The sequence below is a fragment of the Plecotus auritus genome (assembly GCF_963455305.1).
Source record: "Plecotus auritus genome assembly, chromosome: 2".
NCBI lineage: Eukaryota > Metazoa > Chordata > Mammalia > Chiroptera > Vespertilionidae > Plecotus > Plecotus auritus.
Window position 1 is genome coordinate 12348259 of NC_137771.1, and position 15582 is coordinate 12363840.

The 15582-nt window shown below is 54.9% G+C and overlaps 1 protein-coding gene across 4 annotated transcripts; it reads right to left on the reverse strand.

The window, feature by feature from the left end:
- Nucleotides 1–1839: 1839 nt before the first annotated feature.
- On the reverse strand, nucleotides 1840–5929 carry CAMK2N1 (calcium/calmodulin dependent protein kinase II inhibitor 1). 4 transcript variants are annotated; one of them, XM_080656288.1, is made up of 4 exons: nucleotides 5833–5929; nucleotides 4633–5216; nucleotides 3097–3159; nucleotides 1840–2761 (listed from the first exon to the last, which is right to left on the reverse strand). In XM_080656288.1, the coding sequence occupies exons 2-4, from the start codon at nucleotides 4754–4756 to the stop codon at nucleotides 2742–2744; spliced, it is 207 nt and encodes a 68-aa protein (XP_080512414.1). In that variant the 5' UTR covers nucleotides 4757–5216; nucleotides 5833–5929; the 3' UTR covers nucleotides 1840–2741. The 4 variants fall into 4 exon arrangements, with proteins under 4 accessions (XP_080512414.1, XP_080512415.1, XP_080512413.1 ...); XM_080656289.1 differs by having other exon boundaries at nucleotides 5855–5872; XM_080656287.1 differs by lacking the exon at nucleotides 5833–5929 and having other exon boundaries at nucleotides 4633–5733.
- Between the last annotated feature and the right edge of the window lie 9653 nt (nucleotides 5930–15582).

The following is a 15582-nucleotide window of genomic DNA, read 5'->3' on the forward strand; positions in this document are numbered from 1 at the left end:
AGGGCCTTAGCTGACCACATCAAGCCCTGCCTCCTCTGATCCCTTCGGCAGTTGTCTTGTGCAGCTTAGCAGGAGAGCCCAACTTCAAAACAACAAACCCACAAAAGGAGCTTTAAGGCTGAAGGACAGCGGCTGCAGCTGAGACTGAGCCCGGGGCTGGGGTCAGACGACTCTGTATGCCCATCCCGGAGCTTAGGCTCTGGGTTCGAGTTCTGGCCCAGCGACTTAACTAGCTGAGTGCCCTCATACAAGCTACTAAATGTCTCTGAGCCCTGGCTGCTTCTGCACAGTCAGGATAATAATGCCTACTTCATAGGGCTATTGTGAGTGGGGTAAACAGCCGAAGTTTAATTAATGTGGATGCGTGTGGTCCTTTCAGCCCTTTTGGTGTGTCAATTTCCTCCCGGACTAAGGCGAGTTCATGGTGGTGGGTTTCCAGGGTTACTGGGTCAATTATGTGAAAGGATGGAAGGGCAAGCACTTTGGAATTGCAGAGCTTTGATCAGGTAAGTGGTAATTACTCCAGGGTGCCAATACTGTGCCTTCTGAGAGGAACTGTCCATATGGCTCCTACCCGTCTTGGCAGATGATGGCAACAGAAGGTGCACCCTGTCCCTCACTGTGAGGCACCCCTGGGCCTTCTCATGGGAAAAGCTGGGCTTCGTGATAGCTCAAGTCCCACCAGCTCCAAAATGCTGGGATTCTCTGAGGTCAGCAGGGAGCAGAGGCAGGTTCAGGAACAGGGGCAGGCGTCTGGGAAAATCAAGCTCTCCTTCCCAAGTCATCCTGCTGGCACTGCCAGTACCAGCTTGCCCGTCATTCCTCATGATGACTGATAGGAGGACCAGCTCTCTGCTGGGTCCTCCTGGGCTCTGGGCCTCCACTGCCTGGGAAGGGGGAATGAGACATCCCCCCACCCCCACAGGCCCTCTGGAGCCCCTCTTCCTCCCCCCCCCAACCCCACCCCAGGGCCTGTCTTACCTGATGTCTGAGTCACAGGCAGGCTCCTGTCACTGTGAGCTGTGTTGTGACTCCCAGGCTGACAGTTTTACAACAAACACATTAAAAGCTCCCAGCACTGGGGCTCCTGGATGTGGCACAGCCGTGCTTCAGCCAAAATCCTTCCCCCAACCCTCCTTCCCCAAGGGCCTGCTCCCCCGCCATTAACTGCCCTGAACACAAGGGGCTGAGAAGTTTTTTCGTAAGGAGCCTTTTTGAGTGGCGATTGCAGGGAAGCTTTCGAGTGAGGAAGCCTGAGACACCCCAAGCCGTGGACCCCAGAGGACCAGACACATCCCTCATGCGAGGACCAGTGAACTCAGTAAGGAGAAGGGGTGAGGGGGGGCTAGCTCTTCCTTAGCCTGCATTTTCGGACAGGTGGCCCTCGGTAAAGGATTATATGGACATATGATCCTGAGTGCTAGGTATTGTGTTAATCCTCCCAACAACCTGTGAGGTGGGAGCTGCATTATCCCCACTTCACAGATTTGGAAAGTAAGGCTTAAAGAAGTGAAGGGACTTGCTCAAATCCATACAATTAAGAAGTGAAGGAGCTGGGATTTGAGTCCAAGTCCGCCAGACTCCACACACTGTTCTTAACAAGACTGCCTCCCAACACACCAGCCCTCCTTCTCTCCACACCCACCAGGGACGGCAGGAACCTCCGGGAAGCAGGGAGACCCAGTGACAATCCACACAGTGAATGAACTTGCTCTCTGAACTTGCTGTCCAGCTTGTCTTTCCTACCATCCCAGCCCAGCCCACAATGCCTTCCACTCTGCCTTTTTGCTTCACAGGCAAAAAGCAAGTCCCCCAGAACCAAAGCAGAGAAGAGAGGAGTGAGACACAGGAAGTTCTTTTATTGTACATCGGAGAAATAGCCCTGTGTGCTGGTTAAAGGTGCAACATACAGAATGTCCAATTAAGAAAAGAGGACCAGGGAAAGGATGGGAAGAAACCTCTTGAGGTCCAAAGTTGCAAACAAAAAAAAAAAAATGGTAAAAGATTTCCTCACGCAAGAGGCATTTTTGCAAATACCATGCAAAACAGGCAGCTGGTGTGCCTTAAGAGAACCCCTATAAATAACAGAGAGACACTCTAAGCATTCCTTTACGTGGACTCAGAGCACAAAGAAAAAGAAAAGAAACCAAAATGCCTTTTGGCATTTCAAGATATTTGGCACTCTTGTGATTACATTTTTTTTTACAGTCCATTAAAGAAAATAAACTGACACAATATCAGAGAAAAAAACAGGCTGCTCATCCAACAGACTGCAGAGAGAGGTTAGAAAAAGCTCAAGCATTTTTTTCTTTGTTTTTTTTTTTTTATGGTTTTTCTTTCCCGACATATAAAATGTATCCATTTGCATTAACTTGGGCAGATAGCTTGCAGCAAGAAAGAAACACAGCTTTACAATTCATTTTAAAATAAAACAGGGATTCTTTCTATGAATCCATCATTCCTTAGAAAAGTTCTATCTTCAACACATTCCTGGTAACTTTGAAAGAGGACCAAGATAAAACAGAGTATCTATACAGATCATTTTCTGGTATGTTTTTTGTACATCCAAGGATAACAACATAAAAAAATAAAACTGAACAGCATTTCACATCCAAGTGCACAGAATTAATTTTGCAAGACTAAATAATGTAAACATTGGGAACAGCCAAATCAGCGAAGATTGCCACCACCTCAAACACCGGTGCTGCTGCCTCACTATTAAAATGGTTCAAAATCCGGATCTATAATTGCGCAATATTCACTGTATATAAAAAGAAATGGATATTAATTTTGACAAATAGCTGCAACTGAGACTTTATTTCTTTATATGTGTGTATATAGTGATTTTGTTATTTATTTATTTTATTTTTTTGCAGAGGAGCCCAGAGCCTTCTCCTCCTCCTCCTCCTCATTCTCCCGCCTCATCTGTCTCCCGGCCTGACTCGAGATACAGGTTGTTGATTCCCTCGCAGGTAGCAAGCTAGTAATAAATTTCAAAGTGCTTTCTCCTTTCACACTCTTTTTGCCAATAACTGTTATCGCCGTTCTTATTCTTATCCTCACCCTTAACCCATTGTCTTTGGGGGAGTTAAATACCAGGAGGTGCCTTGTCTGTCATAGTTTTCAGCACGTCATCAATCCTATCATCTTCAATAACAACTGCAAAAAAGGGGGGGGGGGGAGAAAAGGAAAAGTGAGTGCGCTGGGCCTCGCCAGGGGTCTCGGTTACGCTCGAGCAGGGGGAGATTGGAGGAGGGCAGGGGGAGGGTTCCTCGCGAGCAGACACAGCCCTACCCTCCGGGGCTCCGCCCAGGGTCCCTCTGTGGCTTTCCTCTGAAACCCTCTCCCCACGCCCCCCCCCCCCACCCCACCCCCCGGCTGTGTCCCAGCTCAGTTCTAAGAAAAGGAATCAGAGAGAGGGCGAAAATCGCGCAGCCCCTGCGGCTTCCACCCCACCTATCTCACCCGCGGAGGCGGGGCGGGGACACACATTAATTTAGAAAGAAGGCTCCAGGTCAGAAGAGGGAGGGGAGGAGAAGCCAAGGTCTCCGGGTCTGGGACCCTCGGGGATGCTCCAAGAGCGGCGCCGGTAGCCAAGACTGGGCGAGGCAGTGCTGGCAGGGAGAGCGGACGCTGGGGGCCGGTTCCCACGGCGTGCAGCGGGTCCAGGGATCCCGGTGACCCGCTCTGGAGCGTCCTCGGCCCCTCGGCTTTCCCCGCCGCTGCAGAGGTCAGAGCCTCCCTCCGCTGCCTGCCCGGTCTCGCCCGCCTCTCCGCGCCTGCCTCTCTCGCCATCCTGACCTGGCCTCGCCTTCCCCATTCCCTCTATCAGTCTCTCCGCGCACCAGTCACCTGTCGGGATCTCTGGGTCGCTCTCTGCACCTGGGGTGCCGGCCGCTCTCATTGTTTCAGCAGCTTCTCTGCTCTCCCCAGAGCCAGCGTAGCGTCCCCGCTCACAGTCTCTCCCGCTCTGGCTCCCTCTCTCGAGCTTTGTCTCGGTCTCACCCATCCCGGTCCCCACCCCCACCCCCACCGGCTGGCTCCCTCCCTATCTCCGCGCCGCGGTGTCTCCCGGCTGCTGCCTGCATCCTCATTGTGCACACGCCTCGGGAGCTCCTCTCGGAGCCACTCGGTGTCCCAGTCTCTCCCGGGCTTTCCCAGCTCTCGCTCCCAGGGCCCAGGCTCAGCAAACTCCCTCCCCCAGAGTCACAATGGAAACCCGAAAGCGCCTTGACTTCCCCGCAGGAATAGGGTCCTCTTTCCGCACTTCCCCACGCCGTCCCTTGGGGAGTCCTGGGACACCACCCGCCTAGTTGCAGAGCGACTGCGCAAAAGGGGGTGGGGGCAGAAATCAAACAGCAAACTTTGGTGCGGGTGGGGTCCCAGTACAGCCTTCAGCCCCCGCTGCAGCCAGAAGCGTCACGCCCCCTGGATGACCCCACCGGGAATCGGGCGGAGGTGGAGGGAGTCCGCGGCAGCTGGAGCCGAACCGCAGTGCGGGCTCCCCCAGTTCCGCACGAAGGGGTTCCATTGGGTCGCAACGGGCTCCCGGGTACGGGAGGTCCTCGCAAACCTCCGCCAGGCCTCAGTGCCCGAGAAAGGGGGTGTCTGGGGAGGGGGCCGCCAACTCACCCCGCTTGCTCCGGCCGATCTGGCCCAGCTTGGGCGGCCGCTTGTTCTGCCCGGCGGCGAAGAAGTTGTTGGTGTCCTGCAGGCGGCTCAGCTTCTCGTCGCCGTAGGGCAGCACCTCCGACATGGCTGCGTCCGGGGGCTCTGCGGCGGCGGCGGCGCCTCCTCCGCCCGCGTCCCCGCCCGCGGCGGACAGGGTCAGCGGCGCTGGGGCCGGGGGCGGCCGGCCGGGGACGGCCCGCGGGCTGCGGCGGCGGCGCCGGCGGGAGGCAAGGGAGCGCCGCTAGGGCAGGAGCGCGTGGCCCGCCTGAGCGAACCGGCGAGCGCCCGCCGCTGCGCTGCGCTGCGCTCCGGCTCGGCGCGCGAGGGGCTGCTGCTCGGGCGGAGGAGAGCAGGACTCACATCCTCGGCGCGCTCGCTCGGGCGCGGGGCTGGAGCCGGCGGGTGGGGCCGGAGCCGGGAGGAAGGGGTGTCCCAGCGAGCCCCGAGGGCGCGGGGCCGAGCAGGGCGCACTCCGGGAGCCGGCGGGTTGGTCCTGCGTGCGGGCGGCGGCGGCGGCGGGCAGGTCCGGGAGGCTGACTGGGGAGCTGAGAGCAGCGGGTTGGTGAGGGGCGGAGGGGGAGGTGGAGAGAAGGGAGGGAGGAGGGAGGACACGAGGGGGGGGGGTTACCCGCAGGGAGGGGGCGGGGAGAGAGCAACCGAAAGGGAGACGGGGAGAAAAACAGAGACCGAGAGGGAGGGAGGGAGGAGAAAGGACAAAAAGAGACCGGAGAGAGAGAAAGAGGGGAGAAGAAAGGCGAGAGGAACGACTAGGTCAGCATCCAAGAGGCAGAGGCCAGGGAGGAGCTGGGAAGGGAAAGGAGCCGGAGGGAGGGAAGGAGGAGAGTGAGCGAGAGGAGAGGGCGCTGGGGCCGAGGAGCCAGCCTTCAGCCAGCGGCGAGCCAGCAATGCCGGCCGCGGGAGGCGAGGCCGGAGGAAGCAGAGGAGGCGAGAGGAGGGGGCCGGGGCCGCGGGGAGAGATCCCTGGAAGCCGAGCGACGTCACGGGGCCGCGCCGGCCGGCCCGGGCCGCGGCTGGCTTCCTGCCCCCGCCCCCAGCACCCGGCGTCCGCCCGCGCGGAGGGCCCCCCCGCGAGCCCCGCCCCAGCCCGGCGGCCTCCGGCACCCCCTCCCCCCCCCCGTTCCCCCTCCCGCGGGTGTTTACCCGGCCCCGAGCCGGTACTGACGCGGCGGCTCCACGCGGACCCGCCAGCTCCGCCGCCTGCGGGGAGCTGGGGGGACTGGGGCTTCCGGGAGCGGGCGGGGCGCGGGCAGACCACTCACTCCGGGACGGACAGGTGGAAGCCAATCTCCCAAGAGGCCCGATGCTGGGGCAAAAGGTCCGAGGGCAACAAGGTGACCCGCGGACACGACCTCCCCTGCCAGCCTCAAACCTGGGCGCCCCTACCCCCCACGACCACTCTTAGGCCAACTTCGGGATCTCAGGACCCGTCCCCTTGGGCCTCACACTCTGCCTCCCCCACTCTGTTCTCCCGGGAAGGCCCGGCCGTCCGGCTCCCGCGGGGCCTGGGGTGGAGGCGGTGCGGGGAGGAGAGGGGAGCGCCTCGTTACGCCAGGCTCACCCGGGATACCCGGCTCTTGGCGGCGTCGACGAAGACGTCGGGGGGGGGGGGGGCCTGCAGCCCTTTGCCCTCGGGGACCTCCCTTCCAGCAACAGCCTTGAGCCCTCGGGAGAGACTGTAGCTTCTGAGCGGAGGAGCGGGCTCCCCGATCCCAGGAGGGAAACTGGGGCAGCCCCAGAGGCCCGGGAGGCGCATCTGCCAGGCAGACGGTACCTCGGAGGGGGCAAGGTGCACGAGCAGAGCTTGTTATCCTCATCCGGAGCCAACAGCACCTGCTCTCCCCCTGGCGACCGCATTCGCTCAGCAGAGCCAGCCTGACCACAGACAGGGGCAGCCATCCCAAGGTCATGCTACCGCTGAAGGCAAGGTTAGGAAACACATCTAGGTCATCGTGGCGAGGTGGCCACTGGCTCAACCTGTTCGCTCTCCCCTTAATTCTAGAACTTTGGTTGTTGGGGTAAGGGAGACTGGAGGGAAAAGGGGAGTTCGTGATATAACATCTGGTAGAGAGGCTGCCTGACAGGAGCCTGCCCAGTCCCCTCCCCAACTGTTTTAAAAAGCCACCTGGCCTCCGGGGACCGGGGACCAGACATCTTGGGGGAAAAGGGAAGACGGGGGGGCTAAAGAAATGTGGCAGATGGAATGAGGGTGACCTTTGATGAGGCCTGGGTTTGAGTCCCAACCCTGTCGTTTGCTAGCTGTGTGACTGAGCAAGTCATGTCCCCTCTCTGACGCTCATAATTTCAGCTATGAAGTGGCACTTGAAACCAGCGATCTGCCTGTGTCCCTCAGAGGACTGTTATGAAAACAATGCATCAGGCCCTCGCTGATTTGGCTCAGTGGATAAAGCCTCGGCCTGTGGACTCTAGGGTCCCGGGTTCAATTCCAGTCAAGGGCCTGTGTTGTGGGCTCCATCCCCAGTGGGGAGCGAGCAGGAGGCAGCCAATCCATGATTCTCTTTCTCATTGATGTTTCTATCTCTTCCCTCTTCCTTCCTCTCTGAAATCAATAAAAATATATTTTAAAAAAAACACAAACGCATCAACGCATCAGGCTCCCGGTGCCTAAGAGTGGGTAAGTACTAAACATTTGAGAAATGCCTTGGAAATGAGTGAGAAAGAACAGTAGCACTTTGTTCATTCCCATTCCAGAGCCATCAGAGCTAAACCCAGCCAGACCCCTCGTTTACAAACGGGGAAACTAAAGCCCTAGAGGGTCAGGGGTTCGCCTGACTCCCCAGTCAGCAGAAGCAGCAGGTCTCCAGCCTCCCTTTGCTTCACACTGCAAGCCGCCTGTCCCCATTCACTGGCGCTTTACATGCCTGCTTTGAGGTTAGCCCCAGGCCAAGTGCTGGAAGAGAAACAGAAGCATAACGCGCAGGGTGATCAAGGTTACAACAAGAAGCTCGTGCACTGGTGTCATGCTTTCTTCTTTTCCTCCAAAGCATTCTCACATCCACCATTGACCTTGCTTCTCAAAATAAATACCCTTTGAGGTAGAAAGAGGAGATGTTGCATCCCTGTGTAACGGATGTAGCACAGCGGATAAGGGACTCGCCAAGGTCACGGGCTAGTGATGGAACCTGAGGCAGCCCTCTTCCCAGCTGTGGTTTCAGGTCCTTGAAGGGGAAACCCCACCGTGGTGACAGCGTGCCGGGCTGGAACCACCACACTCGTGTCATACTCACCTCGCTCCCTCCTTGCTGCTGAGTTATGAAGCAATTTACACGGTGAGCACCCACCATCGCGCCAACTGTGCAGAAGTAAGCAGAAAGCCACGGAGAGGACTGGCAAATCCCTGCACTCACCCCACGTCAGAGTAAGGAGAGAAGCCGGCTTTGACCGCCCATTTGTCTTCATGTTTGCCTTGCCTTGTTCCAACAAGGTTAACGGTGGCAGCACCCACCTTCCCAACCCAGTACCCACCTGCTTAGCGAACCACACCACCCTCCCCGGCACATGGCCCTTTCCAGTTAGAAAAGCATTTTCATGACGACTCCCTCCTTAGAACCTTCCTTTCAGAAGCAACGAGACTGGGTCAGTCCGGCCCATTTTACAGGTGAGGTACCTGAAGGTTGAAAGTAATGTCACCAAGGTCACAAGTTCTGCAAGGGCCAGTGTGCATCAGTGCAGCATTCCTCCACCTCCATCACTCCCAAGCAGCTCCCTTACGAAGGCCTCACTCAGTCCTCCACTTCCCCTCGCCTTCAGGGAGGATCCCTTCGTCCTGGAGCCCTAGGCCCCGATACAGGCACAGCCTGAGGCTCCATTCCGCCTTCCCCACCCCAAAGGGGGCTGGCTCAGATGACCAGGGCTATGTTAGGTCAGAAGAAGCTAGGGCCAGATGGAGGAATGGACCAATTAAGATAGGGGTGGGGATGACCCAGCCCAACCACTCAGCAAGGCAGCCCGGCAAGACGCAGTCTGGTGCCATAGCTCAGGGTGAATGGGGCAGGTCCCCCTCCCCCGCTTTCAAATCCCCACTCTGTCATTTCCTGAATCTGTGATCATTTCACCTCTTTGTTCCTCGGTTTCTCATCTGCCAAATGGGGATAATAATTGTTCCCACTTGGTGGTTTGTTCCGAGGAGGGAGATCATACATGTATCATATGCCGACACACAGCAAGTCCCCAATAAATGGACTTACTATTATTAGCTATTGACTCTCTTTGTGGCCTTGAATAAATTGATTCTCTCCTCTAGGCCTCTGACTCTATTTCATAAATTGGGAAACTTGGAGAAAATCCCCCTTTTTCTTCAACTGCAAAATTCGCCATTTCTCCCAAATCTAGTTAAAACCTGCTGAGGCAAAGTGGGGGAGCTGTCTTCCCCCTCAAACCTCACCTGAAAGTTCCTTCACCTAACCCTAGAATTTTGCGGAGTTGAGAACCACAGGACGGGACCATATCCACAGGCTCTTTCAGCACAGTGCTGGCGGGTAGAAAAGGGGAGATTCAGCCCCAGGGGTGCCCCGCATAGAGCAGATGCCCAGCACACATTAGCTCCCTGTTTCCTTCCCTCGCTCCTGTCCACATGGGGAAACAGAGGCACAGGCGGCAGCATCAGAGACCTGGAGAAAAACGTTGGATACATCATTGATTTCAGAGAGGGAGAGAGACCCGGCCGCTCAGGCCCCAGGTCCCATAGAGGTGGAGCCCTGGGAATGCTGAGCCTGCTCAGGAATGGCTCCACCTGTGTCGGTCAGCAGGGAAGGCCAGGATGCGCGGCAGCATCAGTGGCCAGCTGGTCACCTCCAGAGGCTAAGTGGCCGCCCAGCAGGGATGCACCACTCGGAGCCAAGGCTGGATAAAAACCTACATCATCACCACCCTTCTCGACTCAGTGACTGGGACCTGGGTGCAGCCAATTCCCCAGGCACCTTGAAAGGCAGGCCACAGGACAGGTGCACAGACACACACAGCGAGAGAAAGCCTGTTACCTGACCAGCGGGGACTTGTACCTAGAGTCAAGAAGCAACAAGAGAAGATTCATTCATCTTCCCTTCATTCAGCAAACATCTGCTGAGGACTTTCGTGGCAGGCACAACCCTTCCCCCAATACAACTCAAGGAATATTAGCTTCTTTTCTTTATTTGTTTAATCACCAATGCCCTTTCTTCAAACAAAAATCTTAGCCTGGCCAGTGTGGCTCAGTGGTTAAGTGTGACCTATGAACCAGGAGGTCATGGTTGCAGGCTTGATCCCCAGTGTGGGGCGTGCAGGAGGCAGCCAATCAACAGTTCTCTCTCACCATACTCCAGATGGCTCCCAAGGGGTCTCCGAAGAATGTCCAGAGTGTTACACAGCTCAATGTAAAACCACATCTAGAGTCATCCAGCCCAGCCAACCCCTCCTGTTACAGACGTGGAAACGGAGGCCCAGATGGGGCATGCTGGGACCCAGGCCTCTACTCCCGGTCTGGATGCCACAGGACCACACTTGCACACTTGGATTCTATGGGGGGGAGGGTGGGGAAGCTCCAGCAATGCACAGTCAGAAAAGAAAAGGGTTTGGTGTGGGTTTTTTCCCCCCAACAATGAAGTTGCTATATTTCTTTAAAATTAAAAAAAAATTACAAAGATGATGGGGTAATTTTAAAAAATTTTTATTGTACTGACAACCCACAAAGTGAGAGTCCCACGCTCTTCAAGAAAACTTAAGAACGAATGAGGACAGCTGGGAACTCTGAGACAGTGGCTCTGCCTACAATACCACCCCCCGCCCCGCCCAGGATGAGCAGGTGGGAGGCGCTGGACCCCATGTCACCCCGGAAAACAATTGTTCCTCTCAGCCCAAGGGAGGCCTGGCACCACAACACTCTTCCGTGTCCACGTGATCCTGGGGGCAGACAAGGGGTGTGAGTTTATCCCAGCCTGGCCCTGAATACCTCACCCAGCCGGGCCGCTTCCTCCTGTCCAGGGCTCAGAGGCCTGACGTCCCCTGACTAAAGAGCCCCTGGCTTCACCAGAGCAATCAGCTGAGCCACATTGTTGCCCCTAAAGGGGACTGAGGAGCTGACCCCCAAGAGTTCAGAAAGGGCACCACCACTCTCTGATCGCAAACTCTTACCCCCAATCACTATTAAGAGCTCCCCGTGCCCCAGGATCACGCCAACAGCAGGTAAAATGAGGGTAAATCAGAAGACCCATTTCTACCCCAATACCATCCCCTCCTACCTGTGTGACCTGGAGGCAAGCACTTCATTCTCTGAGCCAGAATTCCTTTCAGGGGGTGACCAGATGCACCTCCCAGGGATATTGTGAAGATCAGATGAGGTGCTGATCGGGTCACTACGATATGAGCGGGGGACAGCTGCAGGCAGCGAGTCCCACCACCCAAAGCCCTCCAGGGCCTGCAGGGGTGGACAGAGGGCCTTTTCTTCCTAGGAAAGGAACTGTCCTGTAACAGCAAGCGTAGAAGGCTGAGGAGCAGTCACTGCCTGGTCACAGAGCCCCCTCCTCCCCCCGCCCTGCCCCCCCACCCCACCCCACTATGCCCTGCCAGACCCTGAGCTGAGCATGGGGTGGGCCGGAGGAGAATCGGTCTGGAAGAGTAGGTGCCAGGCACAGGTGAGAAAGATGTGAGGAGAAACAGGCTCCCAGAAATAGACAGAGCAGCTCTGAGAGGAAGACAGATCCATGTGCAGAGGAAGAAACCCTTTCACACACTCAGGGGCAAGAGACAAACAGGCCAGACAAGAGGCAGACCTGCCAGGAAAGGCGATGTCAGCTCCCAGAGGTGGCAGAGAAGGGGACAGAGGAGCCTGATCCCACGAGAGACAGAGCAAAAGGCAAAGACAGGACGGAGGAGAGGAGAGCAGGCGAGGCTGGGGGAAGCAGAGTTTCTCCACGGAGAAAACGCTCCTGGGGAGAAAAGCAAAATCCGTGCGGTACAGTTTTTTTAAGCACCCTTTACCAGCGTGAAGTCATCTGGGTATTTTAAGAACATGTGATGCATTATGCATATCTCGTTTTTGTTGAAGGAAATCATGGTTAGTGTATTTAAAGATGTGAATGCCTAGAAAATTATAGGGGGAGAAATGTGGGATTTTTCCCCCCTGAATTTCCTGGGTTTCTCAAAACGTTCACATCTGCACCCAGCTTCCTGGTGAGTTGGGCAGAGAAAGGAAGGAACTGGGGAGAGAAGTCCTGCTTCCTGCTTCTCCTCCTGGCAGGCTGTGCCGAGGTGGACCCGGGATCAGCAGCCCAGGGTCCGCTTCTGCCTCTGCTCTCAGGCCTTCGAGGCCTTTTCCCCATTCCTTGGGAAAGAGAAAATTACTCAGGCCTTTGGAGGCACAACCTATTTCTCCTCCAAGGCCTCCAGCCTGCCTCAACCATAGGGGCACAGCGCCACCTGGAGGTCACAATGGAGAATGCAGTACTAGGAGGGATTCTATCCCCAGTCCTGCGTGGCGGTAGAAGTAAAAATTATGAGCCAACTTATCGCAAGCATGTATGAAGCCCCATTCTGTGAAACACCTTAAATATTAGGGAAGACTGAAGGGGTGGGAGGCCTGCAGCTTTGGCAATTTGGACATTAATATTAGTATGACCTCATTTGTACCCCTCTTCCCCCAGCCTAGAGAACATTCAGGTTAGAAACCCACAGTGCCTGGCACACTAGGTTCTTAGTAAATGCTTGTTGCATTCAGCTGTGGCCTTCCAGAGTCATGGTCCAATCCTGGAAGAATCTGGACGTGAGGCAATGGCTCTGTCAGGGTCAGGGGCCAAAGGTTATATCACCAAGCAGGCCTTCATCCAGGTCTGATTGGCCCCTCTGACCAATGCCAGTGTCTCTGGCTCAGCCTCATGCGCCACCCCCCCACCCCCTTCTTGGGTAAGGGAAATGCCAGGTCCCTCGGCTGGCATCTGGAAGACAATGTGGCAGCTGCTGAGGAAGTGACTAATGAGCCCTCCCGGGAGCAATTCAGGACATCATACATGGAAAGTTATCTAAAAAAAAAAAAAGGAAGAAACTTACCTCATTCAAAATTAATAAGTTAACACTATCTAATTAGAGAGAATGTGCTGCGCTCCCTGGCTTTCTGGGAAGGTGGTTCTGAGGCTGTGGCAGGTAGCTAGCTTGGAGACGGTCCACATTGCATCTTTTGGACCAGCAGCCCCAAGGAGGACTGAGAAACTGCCCTCTCTGGTCTCTCATCCACCTGCTAGCTCATAGACATGCAAAACATCAGACCTGAATGGCGCCTGGGAAAGCTTCTCATTCAGATTGCTCCTTTTATAGACAGAACTGAGGCCCAGAGAGTTAAATCCCTCCATTAAGACCGCACAGCAACAGAGCCAGGACCAGAGAGAGCCAGCCAGCCTTTGGACTCCTGGTCCAGACCATTTACCACCATGCAATGACATTGTCCAGACTTTCCTGTGCTGATTCCTCAGAGCTCTAATGAGGCCAGTGGGCATGATGTTTCTCTACATGTTCTATCCATCTTTTCCTCGGGCCCTAAGAGAGGTCCTTCCCTCACTCCTTAGAACCAAGCCATGGCCTCATCTCTGGTCCAAAAGCCAACTCCCACAGGCAGCCTTCCAGGATTATTTTACCTCATCCATTTCATTTGCTAGTTTATTCATTAGTTCCATGTCCGAAGACAGAATTCCATAGTTTAGACCTCAGGCTCTGGCCCTAGCCTGTTTTGCTCAGTGGATAGAGCATCAGCCTGCAGACTGAAGAGTCTCAGGTTCGATTCCTGTCAAGAGCACATGCTCGGGTTGTGTGCTCGATCCCCAGTAGAGGGCGTGCAGGAGGCAGCCAATCAATGATTTTCTGATTTTCTCTCATCATTTATGTTTCTATCTCTCTCTCCCTCTCCCGTCCTCTCTGAAATCAATAAAAATATTTAAAAAAAAAAAAAAGAGCTCAGTCTCTGGAGTCAGACTGCCTGGGCTTAAACATTGTCTCTCTCATGTGCCTGGGCAACACTTGACCTTCTGGGCCTTGATCTCCTTCTTTAAAGTAAGAATGATACAAACACATGCCTCCGAGTGAGGAATCAATACTATCATGTGCAGCACTTAGCGGTACCTAGCAAAGAGCAAGCACTAAAGTTAGCCAGTCAGTGTATGGTAACAACTTACAAATTGTCCTGGAGAAGAAATAAGACAATTCCTGCCCGAGACCTGGGCAATGTGGTTCAGAGCAGGAATAGGAAGACTGTATTATGGAATCTCAGAGGTGGGGCCCCTAACGTGGGTGGGGAGGGTCAGGAAAGGTTTTCTGTAGGAGCTTCAGCTGAGAGTTAGAGAGACATGAGCGAGGTGAAGAACCAGCGTGGCATGTTTAAGGACCCTCAACAGCGGTGTTGCTGGAGCCACAAGTGTGATACAGAGAGGGATGCGGAGGGGCGTGGAAAGGTGGCCAGGGCCAGGACACGCAGGCTTCCTGTGCCACGGAGGAGCCGGGATTGGGCCTGGAGAGAAAAGGGAGCCTGGGGCAGGGCTTTCAGCGAAGGGACATGGTCAGGTTAGTGTTTCAATTAGCCCAGGCGGTGCTGTGGACGATGTTCTCTGCCTGGCTCTTCCTCAGCAGTAGCCCTCGGTGGGTCTATCTTGAATAGTCAGGGAATCTGCTCTAACCAGGCCAGTGTCAAAAGCCATTCCCAGCTACCATATCCTGTGAGCCACACGTATTGCCAACCTGTGGGAAACCGATCATTGTCCCACTAGCAGGAAGGTGTGGACAAGGAACCTGGAAAGCTGGTTAACCTTGGAAGCTCTGAAAGGTCAGAGCCAATCACTCACTGTTTAGTTGAGACATTGGTAGCTGAAGCAGCCTCCACCGTTAGTCTTATGTAAATTCTTGCTGATTGGCTATTATTGGAATTGCCTGCCTAAAGGCTATGGGTGTATCCCATGATCTTAATAAAAGGGATAGCAAGGCCAGAGCGGGGTGTAGTCTCCCCCTAGAGGTGGGCTCCCGCCTGGCCCCCAATATTCCCAAATTAATATTTTTCTAGTCTCTTCCATTTGTGTGCGGCCTATTCCAGAACCCGAACCCTGAACCATGCGGGACGTGAAAGGGGTTCCCGCACCAGCCACTGAGAGTCACCTCACCCGCACAATAGGATGTGCTCAGAGACAACTCTGAACCCTGTGACGGCAGACTGTCATACTCACTTCTGCATTTCTAGGCACAGAAGGTACATTTAGCAAACGTTAGATGAATGCCCACCAACGCTCCGAAACTTCTTTAAGCGTTCCTGAGGCCCTTGTGGGACCACCAGCCCTGGATCCAGCACCCACTGGAGTGCACATGGCCCAGGACCAGGGTGGTAAAGAAAGGGCGTCAGATTGGCCGAGTTTGTCAAATTGTTTGCTCTTCAGTTTTTTCCACATATTGTTGTTTGCTTCTTGAATTTTCCTTTTTTTTTGTTTGGTTGTTGTTGTTGTTAATCCTCACCCAAGGATATTTTTCCATTGATTTTTAGGGAGAGTGGAAGAGAGAGGGAAAGACAGAAACATCGATGTGAGAGAAACACTTCAATTGGTTGCCTCCTGCACCAGCCCCAACCAGGGCCAGGGCTGGGAGGATCCTGCAACCAAGGTACATGCCCTTGACTGGAATCGAATCTGGGACCCTTTGGTCCGAATGCGATGCTCTATCCACTGAGCCAAACTGGATTTTTTCATCATAACTGAATAAATTAGGATTCCAAAAACCTGCCTTCCAACTCCTCCTCCACCAGGGTGAGCTGGGGAACCTCAAAGCCTCCAGCTGCAGTACGTTAAGACGATGTGACTGGTGACTTGATGTGCTGACTGGCTTGAAGAACACTGTGTCTGTAATCCCGTTGTCTATTGAACAGCTTTCCTCCTT

What these genes read in the sequence shown, in the direction of transcription:
- CAMK2N1 (XM_080656288.1), bottom strand. Translation starts at nt 4,756, where the DNA reads ATGTCGGAGGTGCTGCCCTACGGCGACGAGAAGCTGAGCCGCCTGCAG. An exon ending in GATCGGCCGGAGCAAGCGGG is followed by an intron (nt 3,160 to 4,632) that starts GTGAGTTGGCGG and finishes CCTTTTTTGCAG; the next exon opens with TTGTTATTGAAGATGATAGG. An exon ending in GACAGACAAGGCACCTCCTG is followed by an intron (nt 2,762 to 3,096) that starts GTATTTAACTCC and finishes TTTTATATACAG; the next exon opens with TGAATATTGCGCAATTATAG.